This window comes from Seriola lalandi, unplaced genomic scaffold (assembly GCF_002814215.2).
Source record: "Seriola lalandi dorsalis isolate HSWRI2012SDOR001 ecotype SW California unplaced genomic scaffold, Sedor1 jcf7180002054950, whole genome shotgun sequence".
NCBI lineage: Eukaryota > Metazoa > Chordata > Actinopteri > Carangiformes > Carangidae > Seriola > Seriola lalandi.
Genome location: NW_019525501.1, coordinates 20,002 through 42,297, shown reverse-complemented (window position 1 = coordinate 42,297; position 22,296 = coordinate 20,002). Strand labels below are relative to the sequence as shown.

The window sequence follows — 22,296 nt, the reverse complement described above, 5'->3', positions numbered from 1 at the left end:
GAAGGGAGACTGCATGGACATCCTTAGTTCTCTAATGTGCTGTGATGATGATGATGATGATGATGATGATGCTAGAAAACCTCCCAGTTCATCTTCCTCTGAGGAAATGACAGACTAACTGCTGATGAGTTAGTTTATTATTCTCTGTCTTCAGTATTCACAGGTTCAGTTTCTTACCTGCAACTTCTTTTCTGCTGTTGTTGACAGGTGATGGTAGCAACACTTTTAAGATCAGAATTTATAAATATTAAATTGTGATTGAGTGATGGAACATCTCTGGCACTGTCACCACCTCCACAGGTGAAAGTATTTACCAGTTAACAGCAGCATGTTTCTTGATCTTTCATTGTCTGTGTTGTTGGACATTTAAATATTTCTAGTATTTATGTTGTTGATTGAAGCTAACATAGAAATAGTTACACAATGCTGTACGTGTTACTATTGTTTAAATTCATACCAGATGTGCTCTATAAAAACCATCAACAAAGTTAAAGCAAGAGCTTCATAAATAACTTTATTGAGCATTATGAACTAGTAAATAGTTGAGGATAAAGTTAAAGCTGAATTTCACTGTCATATGTAAGTTTGTTTAATAAAAAGAAGTAGTTGAATCAACAGCAACAGAATCTTTAGTAACACTGCAGGTGGAGGTGGTGCAGGGCCTCCATCATCGCTGCAAGAGGTTGTAGGTGTCCCCAAAGATCCAGACCTTGGCTGGATGGAAAAAACATTATAATAGAGAGAAATCAGATCAATATCATATTGTAAAGTATAGAGACAAAGACAAAAGAAACAACACTCTGATTAGATGATCACAGATATCTGAAAATACATTATTCCCTCAGCTTAGTTGTAATAAACAGTCTGCTGAACCGTTTTACATGAAATAACAATAGAATAGAAACTAATACTGAGTTTGGAGTCATTGTGCAGGTGAACATGTCATGATGGTTCTCAGCTCTCAGTCATGTTCTTTATTCTGACAGACCGAATCATTCCAGCAGATGTTTTGACTCCTGTCATCAATAATGAAATGAACTAGAGCTGAAAACTATCAGACTAACATTTTAAAACACGTTATAACATGTTTTCCCTCGGTCTGTGGTTTTAATACAAGCGGTTACACCACACAGTTAGCTTACACACAGTAACTTCAGCTAATATTACAAGCTTTCTCCTCATATATGTGATTTTTACCAAATGTGGACATGTATGCAATTAGCTACTAAGATTATTTTAACACTAAGATATAAAGTTTACCTCCAATTATGAATGCTAACTGTGTTAGCAGCGACTTCGTAGCGCGTATCCAGGAGCCTGCTGCAGTCAGGTAGCCGGTGTAGGCGGCCGTGCAGAGCAAAGATCCTCTATAGAGAAGATGCCGCATTACAGGCAGCGCCAATGGTATGAAGTGGGACACAGTTCTGGTCTCTTAAGTGGGTGCTGTCCCTCAATCCCTCCCTCAAGCGAAAGCAACTGGCATGAAATGTGACAGTAGCTAATATTAAAATCTATCCTTGTCTAGACTTACCTCTCTGCATCCTTTGGGAAAGAAAAGACGGATCCGTTTTTCTTGTGATTACAGCCTGCTGCTGCACAAAGCTCGGGCATTTTAACACTAACTGATGGATTACTTGTCCTTGTCGGAGCAGAGAGGAGGAGCCTCCGACTCCACGGTCGGCTTCTCCCATTGGTGCAGCAATGATCCTGTCAGTCCTCACCACAGCTGCTGCCGTTTCAGCATCAGAGGAAGAGAGTTTAAGAGCTCGGCTGCACATCATTAGTGGCGGCTGACATGATAGGCAGCTCCCCTCTGTACCTCCTTTGTGAACATTTGTGTGTAATTTGTGATTTGGTTTGAGATGCTGGTAGTGATTGTTGGGGACTGGTCTAGGTTTAAAATTCTGATTGTGCATCACACCCTTAGAAAAAGACTGTTGGACACATTAGGAACAGGGATGCTGCTTCTTGTGTTTTTGGGTTGGTTAGAGTCACATAGTTAGGCTCTTTGTTGGCTCCTGTTGCCCTACTTCAGTTACCCTTGCCTTGTATTTTTGTTTACTTATTTACCCTCCTGGTTACGCAATAAATTAAATCAGTAAATTTGATTTACCAATAACACCTGGTTTTATGTTGCTTCCCTTTTCCCCTAGCTGGGTCGTAACATAAAGACTGCCAACATACGGTGACTGGGAAGAAGGATGCCAGAGACCAACATGACTGCAGTGAACTGAAACCTGGCTTTGTGAGCAGTCAGTAAGTGAAATACTCGATGAGTAAAATTTCCCGGGCTGTTGTATCTTCTTTGCTTAAAGAAATCAACTGCCTGGTGCTGGATGTGAGTCCCATCCGGTTGGAGGTTTTACTTTCTCAGCAAAGTGGTTCACAAAGGGTTTATATCTTGATGCTTCATGTGAGCAGTGCAACATCTACTGGCCTGAATGCAAAATGGGTAAATACAAACATTTGTACATCACAGATTTTATGCAAGTAAAAGGGAATGAATCTATTTTATATTCCAAGCATAGATTTATATACTGTCAAAGCAAATAAAAATGTGTTTTGTATACATCAAATATGTCAATATCAGTCAATTTAAGCTCAATATCTTTGTTTTAACTGATTTCTATACTGTGCTGCTGCTGCTGTTAAAATTCATACCAGACACGCTCCATAAAAACCATCAACAAAGCAAAGCTTCATAAGAAACTTTATTTCACATTAAAACTGCATTAATTTCAACAATTTACAATCAACTGGAGACGTGAACAAACAAATGTAATGAATGGATGAATTAAACAATATGTGCAATTTACAATCAACTGTAACTGACAAATTAAAAATAGTATACAGTTGTGAATGAAAGTACAAGTGAACTTCGCTGTCATAAATCTTATTTAGTAACAAGTATAAATTACAGTAGAAATGTAAAATAATCCTTCATAGTTCAGTGAGGACGGAGCAACAGTCTGACAGGTCGACTGGAAGCTGTTGCAGCCGTCCATTAGTGATGGAGGGAAAGTGCAAAAAGTCCAGGAGCCGTTATTCATCATCAGTCTTAGTGTTAGAAAACGTTTTACACTGTGGTTTTACAGTTTAACGTTAGCACACATGCTAACATTACATTCACATATATAATATTTGCAATCAGCCTGTAAGACTAATGTAACACTTGTGACAGCTAACCGTGTTAGCAGCATCTTCACACGGCTCAGCCAGGAGCCTGTTGCTGTCAGGTTGATGCAGGTGGGTTTACCTGGTCAGATCCACCCCTCCCTCCTCCCCAGCTCCACCCTCTCATCCAAATATGTTTCTTCTGGCTCCAAAAAACCAAGATGGCGACGTCCAGTAACCCAAACTCGAGGCTTCAAAACAGCAGTTCACAAACAAATGGATGACATCACGAAAGTTTGCCACTTGACACAGACACACACACACACACACACACACACACACACACACGCGGTACGGTATACAGAACACCATGTGTTAGTGTTTGCGGACCGAAGATCTAGTTTATTGAACAAGGTTCCCTGAGCTGATGGAATCTGGTGCCACAACAAATGAATTGGTCATTGTCAAGTTTGTACTGTTTTCTTTTATGGTAAATGATGCACAAACACACAGACTAGTAAAGTCCAGGCAGGAAGAAGCTCCTGGTTCAGCTTCATCCCTGGTTCTTTCCTGCAGTGTTGCATGTTCTCCTTGTGTTTCCTCCAGGGCTCTGATCACTAGAACAAGACATGACATTTCATTCACTGAGGACTCTAAACTGTCCATAGGTGTGTGTGTGTGTGTGTGTGTGTGTGTGTGTTGTGTGTGTGTGTTGTTGTGTGTTAAACCATTTTCCTGCTTTCCTCCCAGTGCATGCTGGGATACATTCCAGTACTTCTAACTTTTTTGTTTGAAGTTTGATGTGATGAAAAAAAGTTTAATTTCATCCAGAATCACAAAGTTTGAATGTAGAAGTCACATAAATGTAAAACTCATAAGATTTTCCCTAAAATTACAGATAAAATCTTTAAATTGTTTGTATGGACATTAACCTTCATAATAACAAGCTACATTTTTAATTACAGATAATTACTGTCATTTTACATAGAAAGCAGAAAAATGACTGTATAAATGATACAGTAATTTTTCTTTACAGAAATGGGAAATAAATGTAATTCATTATGATTGGCATAATCTTAATTCACAGATAATTTCTGTAATTTGACAGACTTTTGCACACAATTTTAAAAAACAGAAAATTACTGTTAGAAAACTTAGTTGTTTTCCATATAATTAGGATTTCTTTTTACAGTGCAGAGATCACTTTTAAAAGCGAAGAAAAACGTGGCTGATTTTTGCACAATAGGAGATTTTTTCTGTTGGAATCTGAATTTATTTTTTCATAAAGTTCTTCAAACGTTCATGTGAACTGACTTCTTCTTCTGATGTTTTTTGGAGGTTGGAAAACAGCTTTTTGGTGCATTACCGCATTATCTCACACATGTTCACGTTCGTGAGTTGCAAAATGATATGTTCAGTTCACCTTTCACCGAACTCTGTCAATGTCCAACATCATGCTGAAGTAACACGTCACAGCAGCTGCTCCTTTTGTGTCTCGTGTTCATTCACCAAGTGAAATTTACTCTAAAAACAGTGCAGACAGGAAGTGGTGTAGGTTGGGTAAACTGCGTGAGCTAGCATGGATAACATGCTAACAGCAGCAGTTAGCAGTTGTTAATTAAACATCAACATTTGACTGTCATTAACTTCTGTCACTGTCCTTCAGAGTTAGAAAACAAGGATGTAACAGAGTCATTCAACAACAACTCATTCAAAGGATCAAATGTTTTGTTTGAACTGAACTGAATAACTTCCTGAAATCATCTGTTCATTCCTCAGTTCAGTTGTGAGCAAATGAATCAAGGAGTGAATCACTCTCACTGAGCGTTTCTCTGAAACATGATTCACAGGAGGAACCGGGTGTGTTCACGTCCTCAAAAGTTCACAGTGACTTCAGAGTGAAGCTGTGTCTCTGTCCCTGTCTATTCATTCACACAATCACACACACACACACACACACACACACACACACACACACACACACACACACACACACACACACACACACACACACACCCAAGAGTACACACTCCCATATAGCAGTTACACACCTGTACTGCTAATCACATCAAACACGCAACACCAAAGAAATCAGTTCAGTTACAGTTCAATCAGTAACTTACTGACTGATTTATTTACTGATCGATTGAATGATTTGATGATTGATTTCCTGGTTGCTTGCTCACTTTATCTTTTAACTAGCATTAATGAATGAATGAATTAGATTTTTTTTTTGATTGATTAATTATGCGACCAACCAAATGTTCATTGATGTGGTTTGATAAGCCTGATGAATGAATGAATGAATGAATGAATGTAATCTTCTGGCGGTGAAATCGGCTGGTTGATTGACAGACTGATTAACTGGCTCAGTGAATTGAATACGTTCAGCAGTTTATTCCAGTTCAGTTGAGCTTTACTGATGCAGAACAAACTGAACTGTAGAAGACAGAAAATTCAAATGTCTTAATATTCTACAAAACAAACTCATTAAACAGACCAGTTTGACTTTGAGTAAACCTGCTGTATCAGCTGGTTCTTTACAGCCATCTTTAATGTTTGCCTTCTCAACAATCCAACATGGAGGATGTGCGTCATTTAAATAACTGAATCCAAGAGCACAGAATATAACGCCTGCGGACTTCTGAACGAGAGTACAGATTTACACGTTGTTTTTCTGCCAGACCCTTAGAGCTCCATGTGTTCACACAGAGTAAGACCGTATCCAAAACACCTTCTTATGTAGGCCTACTATATTTTCCACCATTTTATTTTAGTGTCTGGATTCTGAGGGTTATTAAGGTGTCCTGAAAAATCTCACCAATAGTATAAAAAAGTAGTTTCCATGGCATGTGGAGTAATCTTTCAAAAATGCAAAGCGTTGCATTGGATAAATGTGAAAATCAAAGTGATGTTGAGTCTCAGCTGTAGTTTTAGATCATTAGCACAAGAGTCACGAAATCAGAGACCACTTGAACTCTCTGCTGTTAGAAAGTCGATTAACAAATAAACAAATAAAATACAAATTGTTGATGTTGACAGGTCGCTCCATTAGGTTCAAATCACTTTACTAAAAGTAAAAAGCAATTTTGAAAAATTTTCTAAATTTGTGAAAAAAATTAAGATAAAATAACATAAGAGAAGATGACAGTGCAAAGAAAGAAAAACAGCTAAATGACAATATCAAATACTTTAAAAAGATAAATAATATATACACAAACAAATAAATACAAATAATATGTAAAAATTAGATATTTAAATATATAGATATAACAAAAAATAGTAGTGGATGGGTGATATTGCATAGATTATTGCACATGGTGAATTTTCGGTCTTAAATCTAATTATGATTTGAAAATATTGGGGTGAAATATGGAAATTGTGTGTAACAATAAATTCAAATGTTGGTGTATATTTAGATTTTCTTCCTAGATGGCATGGCTAGCAGTCTAAGAATATTATATTAATATACTATATTGGCGTTTATTATAAGGGGAACAGTGAATAAGAGAGAAGAGACTGTGTGTTGTTTCGTCTTTTTAATGATGAATTTGGATTAAAACGTGTCCTGAGATGAAAACAGTTGATGGTGGACAGTGTGTTTCGGGGTTCAGTGTATGTGTAGGTGGTTGGAGGGAGAAACAGACCTGCTCGTTATAAAGTATGAACGCCTGTAAAAAAAAAAAAAAAAAAAATCAGTGTAACCCACACAGAGCTGTGTCAGCTGACACGATGGTGAACTCAGATACGACGGCAGCGGCCTCATGGAGACAGTTGCCACGGAGACCGGCGCACGTCATCCTGTAGCGGTTGCCATGGTCCTCCTGACGTCAAAGCCCCTCGCAAGATGCTTAGGAAACCCCCTGGCGCGGTCGCCATGGATACTGGCGGGGGGAGGGGTGGGGTTTAGAGGAAGCGGAAGTGTCAGAGCAGGCGGAAGTGGTACTGCCCTGAATACCCTGAGCAGCGAGCGGAGGACGGCTTGATAAACTCCCATCGTTCAGAGAATAAAATCGGGATTCCAAGTACGCTCTAAATGTGAGTTCACCTGCATATCACTCGATTATTGTCATATATACGGGATAAAGAGGGTCTTTCTTGGGGAATAGCAGCCCCAGCGGTGGCCCCATTCGCTGCATCTGCGGCGGAAGGTGCCTATTGTGGTTTGGGGTTGGGTGCGAGGATTTAGGCCGAGACTTGTGGCCAAATAGCGAGAAATTACTTACAAATTACCCAGCGCGAGGTTGTCTGTGCTCGTCGAGCTGTCGAATGTGCTTAAAATCGTTTATTTTTTTATTCATAAAAGCCCAAGCTCCGGTCCGTGCCATGCGTGGTGCGCGGTGCCCGTGAAGGGAGGGAGAAGCAGTACCCAAGTTTGGCCATTTTGACAGCTTAGCAGCAGCAGCCGTGCCCCGGCCGTCGTGAGAGCAACCGAGACATTTTAGCCGCAAGTGCTAATTACATTGCACGGCGGATAATGTAAAGCAAGCACCGGGCTACAGGGTGTCACGGTACCACCGACATATCGGACCTCATTATTCGCAGAACAGCGAAATTGTCGATGTCTTTAGCCGAGCTCCGTCATGGCGTAGTGAGACGATATGGAAGCTAACACACCCTCCCTGTTACCCGGGAGTTTCCCCTCAAACGAGATTTAAATTTTATTAACGTTGCCTTTCGACAACATCTACGGGCCAGGGGTCAGCGGTGACGCGGAACAAACGGCTGTATTTTACCCTGTTAGCCGTTTCAGCTAACGGCTCGGGGTCGACTATCGTATCGCCATTCAGACTGAACTGGGTCAGATCCTGTTAGCTGCTAAGCTAACCGTTAAAGCCAACGGCCGTGCCGTGACGTTCGGTTAGCATGCTAGCTAGCTGGCGGTAATCTATCTCTCCATCTTAAAATTCCGCAGGGGAATGCGACAAGGAGGGCGTAGCTGTTAGCGGGCCGTTGAAACGAAACGCTACAACCTAAATATTCCCGGCCTGCGGGGGGTGTTGGTTACCGTTGGCGTTACAACGTTTATTGCGGAGATGTTTTAAAGCCGATTAATATATCTTGTTCTGCCGATGAAGATGGTGTTCCCCATTTTTTTCGGTGCGCATTAGCCTGTTAACCTTAATGGTGTGCTAGGTGGTTGGATAACAACAGCATTGCTAATGTTGAGTGTGTTGGTGCCGTGCCAGATGATCGTAGCCGACCGAGGAGGCCAAACTGGATCAATTTTTACCGATGTGCGGGTCACTGCGGCGGTTAACTAACGCTTCATTAATGCGCTTGTAACCGTGATAAGCGGCATTTCACCTACTGCTAAATGCTAACTCGGGGATGCTAAAATGAAACGGGTTAGCCTCTAAGGCATTACACGGTGGTCGAAATGACAGCGATGCGTGAATGCCACATGTGAAGATTCACTTTCTGTTTGACTTTGATTTAAGCCTCGTTTCGACCGGTATTTAGACTGAACACATCCTCCCCTGAAACGGATTGTTGTACTGGAAACTCACCGCCCACGCTGAAATATGTCCATAAAAGATGTCATTTTTGTATAGAAATGTAATTACATATACAAATTTATGTATCTGAAACTGCCAACGGATAAAATACAATATATTATTAAAAAAGGTCTTGGCAGCATAGTATAAAACAAAAAATGACAGTCCAACATTATCTTAATTGGTCATTTGAACTAGCACTAACTCTTATGTCTCCTTGTTTGGGGGGGGGGGGTGAATGCACTAGTTATAGTTCAATCTGCCAAATGCATGTAATTTGTCTTAACACGTTAACACCTGAGGTGGATTTTGGCAACAGTGAGTGAACTATCTTGCTCCAGTTTATAAAATAATCTGATCTGTGATTGAAAGGTGTTACTGGAAGATAAAAATCCATCCCTCACTCACCTCTTAAAGAATAGAAATAGTGGGGTTCCTACTTTTGATTATTTTCTTGGTTAAATGATAAGTATTTTGTTCCAGAAAATGGTGATTTATACCCACAACAATTTCCCAGAACCCAAGTTGATAAAATCAAATTGTTTTGTCCAGCCAAGGCCAGATATTAGGTTACTATCAAATAATTCTGATAATTGCAATCAAAACAATAATGTTATTAATATAGCCCCTTCCAAAACACAATTTGCAGAGTATACAAATAATGAGAGTAATTAGTAATTGAAATGATTAATAAGGAATGGAAATATGGCAAATGATCAAGTGTTCTGCACTTAAATGATTGTCAGTTATTGTAGTTTAATCAATTATTCAACTAATCTAAAATGAAATGTTAGAGATTAGATGTTTAAAGTAACTTAGCTCACTTTAGATGTTTATGTTAGAGCTGTAAATTCCATAAAGTCAATCAAGATCAGTGTCTTTTTAGATTTGTATGTAGTATTATGAAGACATAGAGTGCAGCTTATTGTAACCTAATATTTTCTATTAAAACTAATATAGTGGGATAAAGGGTGCTGATAAAATCAATCAGTCTTAGATAAGGAACTCAAACTGATGTAGTGGTGCTGATGTTTGGGACTTGGCCAATAAAAAACAGCCACTTTATGGCAACCTCACACTGATGAATTCAGAGGTTTCTTCTCAGTGCGTTTCCTGATAATGGAGGAAATGGGTTTCTGTATTTATGATCCCATACACTAATGGGCTCACCATTTTGTTTTTCTTTGGTAAACTAATGGAACTGCACTCAATATTTAGCCCTGGAATCAGCACTGGGGTTGTGCCATGGGTGCGCTCCCAGCTGAGAGGCTATTAATTACTCTGCAGACCATAGGAAGTGCATGAGAGCAGCAGCAGGATCAAACTTGGTGAATAACAAAGTTTTGTCCCCTGGTTTCTTTTCACATTGTACTGTTGCTTCACATTTAAGCATTACCGGTATTATGTTGAATAATTATCACATCTTACACTGAGGAAATGGTAAACATCACCAATATCGTCATTATTAGTCAGCTATACAATATTTAATAAAAGGGGTTTTATTGACATGATTTCTAAAGTTTTGGCCCCTTGAGAACAAATAGATGGTAAATACAAAGTTTTACTTTTTGAAATCCTCTTTAAAAATCTGTGTTTTTTATTCTTATTGTATTTTTAAAGCTTCCATTAAGTTTGTAATAATAAATGTGATAATGCAAGTAATGACTTGATTTTAAAGCACACGCACAGAAATAACAATCAAAAATATAAAGATATTGATTATTTTGTTCATAGTTTTTAAAGACAAGTTTATAAACTTTGCTAAAGGTTTATCATCATTATTCTGTTTGAATTACTCTGGATTTTATTTTTAAAAAATTTAAATAAAGAATTAAAGAAAAAATTGCAGTTTGTTTTAAATGTGAAATTGGGTAAAGATGGTTTTCCTTGTAGCATCAAGGTGCGACAAAAGAGAGGATGGTAAGGATAAAATCTCTTATCATGGTCATTAATGTATTGTTTTTATTCCCAGTATCAGTGCATATTTAGTAAATGTCGTGAAAAATAAACTAAGTAACGATCTCAGTAAATACAATAATCTGGCTGGGTTGCATATTTTTGGTTAATGCAGTGAACGCACCTGACGCATACAGATACGCCATCACACAGATGGTCAAACAAAAATCTAATGCTGCTGTAAAGAAGTCGTAGCTACTGTCGTGTAAACAGTGACAAAATCATCATCTAGTAAATATTGTCATATTGCCAAACCTCAGTGAGTCAAGTGATTTTAGGTAGAGCCGGGAGCAATTATTGATTTATTGATCGTTATTGGTAGCTCCCAAAGAATTCAGCTGTCATCTAAAGTCATTGGATGAAATGAAGGAGAACATCAAAGCTGCAACTGAACAACTTTCAGATGTCGTGATGAGTAATTACTGAGTAATGTCGAGTACACCACAGAAAGGGGAAGGGGGAGTGAGGTGAACTTCATGACCTGAGTTCAACAAAGAGAATAACCACAGAAAAAACCGCCACCTATAGGAACTGATTAAAACCCACCTGTATCAGCCACATGAAGATACAGAAACATGTCACATGAATCAGACATAAGATTATTGAAGGGTATCAGATGAAGAAGACACTGTAAATAACTATTGACAGGAGCTTTACTCATTGAACTTTAACACAGAAAAAGCAAAACTGTTTCATACGTCATCTCCTGTCTCCGACAAGACATGAGGTACAGTTTGAAACAGATTAGAAAAGAGATGAATGAACTGAGGGAGATTTCTGATCACTGCGCTCAAGCTCAGCACTGTACCGGAGCTGCAACGATCGTTCAATCAACAGGAAATTAATCTGCAACTAATTTGATAATTGATTGATGATTATGATTAAATGCCAAACATTTGTTGGTTCCAGCTTCTCAAATGTGAGAACATGTAGCTTTTCCCTTGTCTTAACATGACTTGGTGGGACAAATGGTATATTTGAGGACATTACTGTGGGATCCAGGAAATTCTTATCGACATTTTTGTAGATAACTGGAGAAAACATTTCTCTGATTAATTAATAATAAAAAAACAAACATCAGCTGCAGCCCTACTCTGCACACCAGCGTGAAGCCTGGTGCTGATGTCACGCCCAGTGTTAGTGATGCTGCCTGAGAGAGCAGAGACAGGAACATATAAAACAGAATTCCCTGAGTAAAACTCAGACTTAGGAGATTTATTTTCCAGCAAGAGAACGACTCTAAACAAAAATCCAAATCCACACAGGAATGGCTTAAAACGAATATCAATGTCCTGGATTGATCATGGTCGACCTCAGTCCGGTCAACAGTCTGTGGCAGGACTTTAAAAATCCTGTTCAGCGAGAAGAAATAAAGAATCGGAGCAATCAGGAGTGTCCTGATTTAAAATGCTGATAAAGACATTTCCACAATACTGTAATTCCAGAAGAGGGACTTTTACTAAATGACTGGAAGGGGTTGAAAACTGAAACAATTAGTGGTTTTGTCTAATAAATTATATTTGGTGAAAACTAAACAAAACAAGTATATCATGTTTTAATTTTTTAGGAGGGTGAATGCATTTTATAGTATCTGCATTTACATTGATTTTTTTTTATCAATCTTTTTCATCTTTCACCAAGGATTTAAAAAAAGACGGTTCTTTTTCCTGGCTTGGTTTCATTATTGATTTTCTATCTATCAGTCATGCCTATTGTATCAGCTCAGAACAGACTGAAGACCATGTTCACTGAAACATTTATTAAAACCCACTGGAAAAAATCCAAAACCCTTTAACAAGTTTTGGTTGAAAAAACAGATTTGATTGATACAAAACATAAAGGTATTAGTTGAACAACAAAAAAAGATGACACTTAATTTATGAATCGATCATAGCTTCTTGCCCATTGTAGGGCCTCGGGGAGGTCGGAGGTCAGGTGATCGTCAAGGTGACTTGAACACAATAGAGTTGTGTTTTAGTTTCCCTGAGGTGGATGGGCTGAGTTAACCATCCAGAACAGCAAGTTACCAAACCTGTTTGTGATCAGATATGATATAAAACTGGTTTCCAATGTGGGTTAATGAAAGTTTTTACTAATGATATGATAATGTGTTAGTTTATTCTTCAGTTTAAATGAAGAAATCATGTATTTAAGAGTCATTCAGATGAATTAGATATGCAGATGTCGACGCCTGGAGCCGGTCACAGCCGACTGTGGAGGGTTTACAGTGTGATGTGTGGATATAAAGGAGCTGAGCTGAGGCTGTGGCCTACTTAGACCTACAGATTCATCTGGAGAGCAGAAAGCCCCGGGGATGAAATAACTGGGAGCAGCCATTTCTCTGGAAGTGAAAGGGTTTTTGACATTTTATGAAGAGCTGTTATCTCTCTGCTGCTGTTTTTATATGGTACTTCTTTTTTGGCTGGACCACAACAGAGAGACCGGCCCTGAGAACACGATTGTCTGTCACTGACTGACTGAGTGAAAGAGTTGTCAAGTTACACCATTGGTCAGCCGAATGTCACATGACAGAGTCTTGAAGGTGCCGAGTTTTGGATTTCTCCTATTGGCTGTGACTCTTTGAAATGATTTGGCGGGAACATTTCTAACTCCCTCTGTTTAACATATATAATTGTTCACACTGGTATTTTAGTACAAAGCCTCGTTTTGATTCCTGTTTGCTGTGTTACAGTTACTGCAATATGCATTAATACAAACTGAACACTTCCTGTAACGGTTTCAAATTAAGAGCCCTCTAGTGTTTCAGTGGACAGAAACCTTTTATGTCTTATCAGGGCTTTTATTGCAGTGCAGAACTAAATGTATCGTCTCATTTCCTGTTACTGATGATTCTGCTGTTTACGTGCTATTCACATCTGTTAGCTTCTTTAACTTAGCAGTTCTCGGTGTGCTACATGTGATGGATGGAGTTTATTTGCTGTAATGGAGGCGAGGATGTGATATTAGGATCCATTCAGTTTATTAATCAGCTTTTACCAGCAGTGCTAGTGTTTGATTGTGGAATAAGTGTCTTTATACATGTTTCAGCTTTTAGAAAGTGAAACTCAGTTTCTGTCTCAGTCTAATGGCTTCCTGTTTCTTATTTCCCTCAGTCATCGTGCTTTGCACAGATCTCACACACCCATACTCCTCATACTTGTTTTTCTATCGTTGTCATTGCCTCTCTTCTCCTTCCAAGTCAGTCTAACCTTTTTTTTTTTTGCTTGTCCCAGCTGGTGGATGGAAAGTCCAAACTCTAATTCTGTCCCCTGTTCTTCTCCTTGCAGCCTAAAAGATGGATAAGAACGACCTGGTGCAGAAAGCCAAGCTGGCAGAGCAGGCCGAGCGCTACGACGACATGGCGGCTGCCATGAAGGCCGTGACGGAGCAGGGCCTGGAGCTCAGCAACGAGGAGCGCAACTTGCTCTCTGTCGCCTACAAGAACGTGGTATGGCATCAAACTAACGCCTCAAATCTTTGTTTTAATTCACAAGTATGCCGAGGCTCTACAGTCAGGTTAGAACTGGGCGAGTAATAAAATTTTATTTCCAAATATGAGTTTGTCTTCCAACGATCATGAAAATAAGATAATCGAAATAAAACGATTATTTGTGTCACGTTCTGTTTCACAGTAAATTTCATCCCCCCTACAAAAACCATCCCTCCAGCCACTTCCTGGTTACATTTCAGCGTACGTTAGCGACGTACATAGAAGTGATTCATCTGGTGTTTCTATATATAGTCAGGAGAGACCACGCCCTCTTTGGCTGCCGCCCCGCGCTCAGATATCTTTAACTTATATTCTGTAAAACCAGAAAAACTAGACACACAATGCTTTTTCTTTTTGAAATGTATTTATTTTTAAGTTAATAAATGTGTGGTGTTTCGATTAGTAATCGTGTTAAATAATCGTGATCTCAATATTGATCAAACTAATCGTGATTATGATTTTTGCCATAATCGAGCAGCTCTAAGTCAGTTAACAGTAATCATCTAAATAAAACCCTGGTTCTCCACAAACCCTGATTACGAAACAAATCATGATTAATGCTGTTGTTTAGTTTTCACTGTTAAGATGCAAAACACATTGAGGGGAATATTTCAGCTTCAGTAGAGATGTGTGTGAGGAGTCTGTGTAGAGGATTGAGCTCCAGAGGAAACTCAGAGGAACTGAAGTTCCTGGTGAGTTTGGAAACCTGTCTGTCTGGGCTTTTTCTCTCTCATGTTGTCACAACAAATGTCCTTCGAGGAAATCGACCATCGACTCCACGTGTCTGAAAAGAGACAGAAAAAGCACTCGGCATTCAAACTGATGCGATAGTTCACTTCACACAACCTGTTCATATAGAAACACTGAGATTTTAACTCCACCACATGTATTATCACAGCTCGTATTGCCAAACATCGATGCTATATATTATAGACTCATAATAAAACACCCATGGTGCGTTTGGAGATGATGATTGAGCTCGTACGGCTGCTGGGAACGCCTCCCTCTGAAGTTACGGCCTCTGTTCTTTCTCAGACGACTGCCAGAGTTTTCTTTGGAAACGTTTACTGTGGGCGCTCGGGGAAACGGGACATAATGTGCAGCCTGCAACACTGGACTGTACTTTACAGCTTATCCTATCTTGGCTCATCACTCAGTGAAATGCCAGTTTTTTGAAGGCAGAGCTGTTGCTGTTCAGTGTTACAGCTGCTACAGGATGCTCAGATTTGTAATAACTCTGCTCTTCTGTATTTATAGCATTTATAGTGACACTGTCGCTGTGCTGCAGTTATTTTATAGTTTGTTCCGTGAAGATTTTACAGTCCAAATTATGTAAGAGCAGCCTCAGGTTTTCCAGCTCTGCTGCTCTATTTATCGTCGAGGTTTACTTCATGTTTTTTTTTAGTTTAGTACCAGTCAGTACTTTTTTGTTGCATGTTTCAGTCCTCGCTGTAACCCACCCAGGAGAACAGTGAGTCACTGCTGTGGTATGTTTAGATGGGACATACAGTGGGAAAGAGCAGAAGCCACAGTCGTGTCACATGATGTGGAAGCAGTCACATGTTCTAATGTTTGGATGGTTTGTATTTGTTCTATACAGTCGATTTAATTCAAAGTTCATCTTGAATTACCAACTTAGTGACACATTCGTGAATTACTATTTACTTTAAAATTCATTCAGACTCTGATATTTTTTGTGGGAGATTTAAATTGTTAAATTATAGATTAATCTGACAGTTATTTTCTTGATTAATTGTTTTGTCTATTAAATGCCAGAAAATAGTGAAAAATGTTGCTGCTCACAAATTCTAATTGTTTTTTTTTTTTTCAACCGACATGAAACTTTTAATATTTGTCTTTTCTGATTTAAAAAAAAAAAAAAAAAAAAAAAAAAAGTCTCAATTATCAAAATATTTCAATCAGACTTTATTTGTATAATAATAATTTTCAGGCAAAGTGCTTTACAGATAAAAAGCAATAAAAAACCACCTACACACACACACACACACACACACACACACACACACACACACACACAGAACAATAAATGACCAAGTAATAAATAAAAGTTTGGAAAATAAAGATAAAATGACAAAATAGTAAAACAGCAGAGATGTATTAAAGTGAGTAAAACCAGAAATAAAAGGTAGGATCTTAAAAATGAGACAAAAGTAAAGATAGAACAATAAAATGCTAAAAGAGAGGAGATGTTTGGAAGTGAGTAACCAGAAATAAAAGGTAGGAGATGAAATTATCAACCAGTAACTGCAGCTCTAATCATCATTCATTTATCATCATGATCGAAATATGTAGTAAAATAACTTTGTCCAGAATCCATTTATCCATGAACGTATATCAGATGTTGTGTTTAGGTGTCAGCTGTAGGTTGACGGTGTGTTTTTTGTCGTCGTCAGGTGGGAGCCCGTCGTTCGTCCTGGCGCGTCATCTCCAGCATTGAGCAGAAGACGGAGGGGAACGAGAAGAAACAGCAGATGGCCCGCGATTACCGTGTGAAGATCGAGTCTGAACTCCAAGAAATCTGCCACGACGTGCTGGTAAGGAGAGGGACGGGTGAGAGGGAGGGAGGGAGGGAGTGGGTGTGAGGATAGAGAGAGAGAGAGAGAGAGGATGGGAGGAGTGGGACAGAAGGTGGAGGAAGAGGAGGATGATCCCTCCTGGCTGAGGGAGGAAGAGCAGTCACATGGTGTTACTCGTGGAGACAGTAATAATGTTGCTAGCAGCAGCACTGGCAGCTGTTGAAGAGTCGTCAAACAAAGCTTTAATTTTCTCCTCGCCGCCCGACTCTGTTTTTATTTGACTGGTGCAGAAGCAGCAGAGAGTTTGACTGAGGGCAACACGACATGAGAAATCTCCTACAGTTAGTGTGAGCACAGAGGAGCAGGTGGAGTGTGTGTAGACACAATATATATAAGGTGTGTATACATCAGTTCATCTTATGACCTGCAGAAACACCTGAAGTTTCCTCCTTAAGTCTGACACTTCAGGTTTAATTTCCCCTCAGCTGAGGGAGTTACTGAAGGGTGTTTCACAAAATCTCTTAGTGTTTCTTTAGTTAAGGAAAAAAGTTAAGAAATTCACAGCAGCGATATTCTACTGTTTCCATGGAGACCGTTGATCTGCTGCCATTAGCCCTTGTGATACCTGTGATCTCATCCTCCTGTTCTGAGGGAACTCCCCCGCGTTACAGTTCAGACAGAGTCGGAGGAACCGGAGCTTTGACCTCAGTTTGGTCTCTAAGGTCTTTACTGACTCTAAGTGATTCCTTAAGTCTAAGACTAAGATAAGGAGAAGACCTAACGTGAACATTTTAAGGAAAACTTTAAGAAGAAGACTTAAGGATGTTGTGTGCAGATGTGTTTATTTTGAGGAAACCTTAACTCAGACTTTAAGGGAAATCTGAAGGTGTTTTGTGCAGCTGGCCTCGGTCGGCTGAGGTGTGTCACTGAAACAGAGCTGCTCTGTGGGCGTGTTGCTACAGGTACGAGAGAGAGAAATGATCCAGGAAGTGGAGTTTGAGTAACATGTCCATGATTGAATCTTATCAGATGAAAAACACAGACGTTTGAAGCGATGGGAGGTTAACACAGTAAGTCATTTTGTTTCTCGTTGCGTCGGCGTAAACACAGCTGACCCTAACCCAGCAGGCGCAGGTATGAAACAAAGTTCTTACAACACTAAGTGTCTTCCAGGGAATATTGTCTGAACGTGTTGAAACTTTCACTGTATCTTATGACAGTAGGATTTTCAGGCTGCCTTCAAGTGTTGACATTCAGCTTTTCATTTTTTAATCTTTTTTTTTGTGATTAATCATTTGCTCTTTAAAACATCAAAAACTGTTTCTTGGAGGTCAAAGATCTTCAATTTACTAAAAAGTAAAACAAGGAATATCGACATTCTCAAATCTGAGAGCCTGAAATCATCAAATATTTACTGATTCGTTTCCTCTTGATCGATGAATCAACTAATCGTTGCAGCTCTGAACAGACACCCGAGCTTTAACACCCAGGTCGCTGTTTTTATTAAACTTGTTTTAGATCGCTCATCAGACTTTTATCTGACTGATTAATTATTAATTGGAAATGACACATAAGCTCCACATGTTATTACACATCGTCATGTGTGTCCCTGAAGCTTTTTCCTTTTAAGGATTTTTTTTATTTTTTGTGATGCTTCCAAACCCAAGTTGAGTTTGTGTGTGAGACTGTGAATCAGAAACGTGAGTGTGAACACAGACGCTGCTGCTGTAATTGTCTCTAAGCTGCAGCCAGGGATTCTGGGAGAAATGCAGTGACTTGTGGTGAAGAAGCAGGAAAGTGTTGTGGTGATTTTTTTTTTTTTTTTTGGTTACTAAAACCAAGTTCAGACTCAACAACCTCGACTGTGACAGAAAAACACAGAAGCAGTTGGTTTACGTTCAGTCTCTCAGGAAATCTCAGGAACTGAACCTGATACGACCTGAAACCTGGAGCTGGAGTCCCACTAAATGTTGCTGGGACATTTTATCTGCAGTCTTGAACAGTCTCGGCCTCTGATGTGATTTAGGCCTCATGAACCCCCCCCCCCCACTGTCAGGTCTCGACTAGGTTAGAACAGAAATTGCTCAAGGTCAAAGCAGACTCAGATTTTTAGCGCCTGAGCAGACTTCTAATAATATCTTCAAGGTCAAACTGGGAGCCTCTGCAGTGATGTGGTGCGGGAGGAATGAAGGGAGGGAAGGACGGGTGGAGACATGCTGTCCTTAAAGCAGCAGGAAGCTGAAGAGGGAAAGGCTGCGATGCATTCACTGCACAGAGAATCAGTCAGAGACCTCGACCTGAAAGATGAGACAGTGCGATCAGAAGAAGGAGAGGAGAACCAGAGTTTTATTTGTTCCTATTGAAATGTGTGGAAACTGCAGGTGTTTTCTGTCACAAACACGTTTCATTATATAGTTTATAATAAAAACTGCTTTTAAAATATATTTTCCAAATATCAATATCTACACACTGACCCGGTGTGTTGGCAGCTGCAGAATTTCTCATGCAGAGAGGAACAGAGAAAAGTCTAGAAAAACTGTTTCTGAATCAGTTCGACAAGTAGATGAGAAGCCCTGAACACAGGGGTAGGAAACCCCACATGATGGTGGGCAGGTGTGGATGATAAAGATAAAATGTTTTATTACAATTCATGTGGTTTTATGTTGATGAATACTGTGATGATGAAATAACCAGACAGGAATGTTTGTCTGATCCAGTGAATTAAACTCAACTAATCAAAGTCACATTAATGTAGAATTCAATAATAACACGGATCAGTCCTGATCATTGTTTTACACCATCCTCTGTACAGAGGTTCACAACCTGCAGGACACACGTCAGTCTGACAGAGGAAAGGAAGAAAATTAGATTCTTCTGTCTAATTTTCTTGCAAAATCCTGAAAACTTAAAACTTTTGAATCTATAAAAAACCTTGAAGTCAAATTACCTGGTTGTCCACAGTAACCAAGACATGTGATGATCAGACACGGATTCATTTTAAGGGTTACAAGCCTAAATGTTTGGAAACCACGGGTCTGATTTAACCAGAGGTATTAAAGTTATAAAAAACAGATCTCTTGATGGTTTTTATATTTTAGTCTCTCTGTTAATATCATCATAAACCAAACCATAGTGTCATCAGAGATCTGTTTCGTTATCTTTGGGGACACCTGTGGTGATACATGGTGACTGCAGGTATGTAATTATTATGTCAATGATTTGTGCGAGTTAGATTTTTTATTTTGTAAAATTCTTTTTGTTGTGAACGACTGAACAGCTGAATTAGATGAAAATAAACTTTTTTAAAAATCTAACTGAGGTCACATGTTGACAAAGATAACACCTGGTGTATTACCTGTACTGTTAGAATAACTCTAGTTAAAAGTTAAAAATAATTCCCCCTTCAGCTGGAACATTTTATTTATCTCTGTTGATACCCTGCCGCTCTGTCTGTCAGCCGTCCTGTTAACGTTCACGACACAGAGCGACTTGTTAGTTAATCTTAACCCGGTGATTGGGGCCGGGCTCAGACTCAGATGTCTACATGACATTCCCAGGTTACAGGAGTCAGCAGATTAAAACAGACTCTTCTGTGGTTGAAGGTCTAAAAGGAACCGCCAGAGAAACAAAGCTGTTCTCAGAGAGGAGACGCTCTGGGGGAAAGTCGGTTCTTATCACATGATCTGGGTGAAAACTTTCTTTAAACTATCAGATGAGGATAACATCTGCCGAGGGAACAAGAATGACACACGCTGTGAGTTAGTGACACCGCATCAGCAAACTGGGACTGTTTCTTCTCCTTTATAACAAGTAACGTAAGAACACGTGTGTGAGGGCGTATAACTATGAAACTGTTCGAGATTTAATAACGTGAAAACCTCATAAATCAGCTCGTTAATACACAATACATTTAGACAACAGTGAAAGATAAAAGTCAGTTTGTTCAAATGTGTAACATCACTGCTCATCAGATCTTTACTGGTCCAATCAGGAGGGTGTACTGAGGTTAGAATTAAAAACACAAAGATGGTAGAGAGGAGTTTATTATAATAATAATAATAATTATTATTATTATTTTACTATGCTTTGAAAGGCTTTCGTGTTGTTTTCCTGACCTCCTACCTGTGCTCATACACCTGAGGTGCACCAGCTGTTCAGCCAGTTTCTACCTTGTGATTTACTACATCAGGTTTCACCATTAAACTTTACAAACGTCTGAGTAAAGACTTAAAGAATGTGTTAATAGTTTTCTAGGAAACATTTGTAGAGCTGTTGAATCGAGAGCGATCAACTTTGTAAGGAGGAAGTCGAAAGCTGTGTCTCGATCCAGCCTTCGATGGCGTGGTGTCCAAGACGGTCTGGTTTTCAGAGGATTTCCTCTTTCTCCTCTGCTACTGTTTTATTCTTAGAGTTCCCCTTGTTCTCTTTTTGAAAAGTGATTGATCATGGCACGCAGCCAAAGTTAGCATAACGCTTCGTATTAGCTCTGCTGCAATTTCTGTGGAATGAAATTTAAATTCTTCAAGATAAGAATCATTGAACTGCTTCTACGTGAATCTGAGAGAGTTGTGGGTGGTTCCTCTTTACTTCTTGTTGTTGTTGTTGTTGTTGTTTGTAGCTGCAGCACAAAGACAACGATCAGTGAAACCGTCTGTGATCTCGCTGTTCATTTGTCCGCCGAGTGTTTCTGAATCGTCCTGGTCGTCTGTCTGTTTCAGAATCTGCTCGACAAATTCCTCATTCCCAACGCATCTCAGGCGGAGAGCAAGGTGTTCTACCTCAAAATGAAAGGAGACTACTTCAGATACCTGTCAGAGGTGGCCTCTGGGGACTCGAAGAAGGGTGAGTGTCTGGGCTTCAGCCATTAAATAAAACAAATTTCTCATTGATCTTTCCCTTTTATCCGGGAAAAATCAAACTGCTCCTACATGAGCGTCAAGTTGATAAAGTAAAGTTCATCATGTAGGAAACAGGATGAGCTACAGAGCAGCAGCTTGACGGGTTCACCAGAACCAAACAGAACCGAACCAGAGCATCATTTTACTGCTGCTGTTCAGAATATTTATTTAATTACTAGAGAAAGAAGAAGAAACTTACTGACATTACAACCTGATCCAACCACCAGCAGAGGCTCAGCAGTTTCTAAACATTTCTGTAGCACTGAATAACTGAATACCAGCCGACACTGAACGTCAGATATACAGAACTGTGCTGTTTACTATATATACCAACTTTACAGAGCGTGTCCCTATTAAAGCAGCACAACATGCAACTTTGTGTGTGTGTGTGTGTGTGTGTGTGTGTGTGTGTGTGTGTGTGTGTAGATACGGTGGAGAACTCTCAGCAGGCCTACCAGAACGCCTTCGACATCAGCAAGAAGGACATGCAGCCAACACACCCCATCCGGCTGGGCCTGGCCCTCAACTTCTCCGTCTTCTACTACGAAATCCTCAACTCCCCCGAGCAGGCCTGCTCCCTGGCCAAGCAGGTGAGTCGTGTTATCACTAATACAGGTGGTGGACAGGTGGCCCCTCCCCCACAGAGCAGGTCCTGGTTTGTTCTGACCCAGGGAGGACGGAGTCATGTCACAACACGTCCTGTAAAGAGATTTAAAGCTGAAGATAAATGTGGTTCGTTGATCTGAGTGTCTCTATTCAAATCTGTGTCTCTCTCTCCCACTCTCTCTCTCTCTCTCCCACTC

At 39.7% G+C, this 22,296-nt stretch overlaps 1 protein-coding gene across 1 annotated transcript in view; it reads left to right on the top strand.

Annotated features, from left to right (window-relative positions):
- Nucleotides 1-7,009: 7,009 nt before the first annotated feature.
- The window catches only part of ywhaba (tyrosine 3-monooxygenase/tryptophan 5-monooxygenase activation protein, beta polypeptide a), a 16,338-nt gene continuing 1,051 nt past the window's right edge, over nt 7,010-22,296 (top strand). Inside the window, exons 1-5 of the mRNA XM_023394636.2 lie at nt 7,010-7,152; nt 13,856-14,016; nt 16,473-16,613; nt 21,314-21,437; nt 21,920-22,083. Coding sequence (XP_023250404.1) covers nt 13,864-14,016; nt 16,473-16,613; nt 21,314-21,437; nt 21,920-22,083 — 582 coding nt within the window. The 5' untranslated portion in view covers nt 7,010-7,152; nt 13,856-13,863. The remainder of the gene's footprint in view (nt 7,153-13,855; nt 14,017-16,472; nt 16,614-21,313; nt 21,438-21,919; nt 22,084-22,296) is intronic.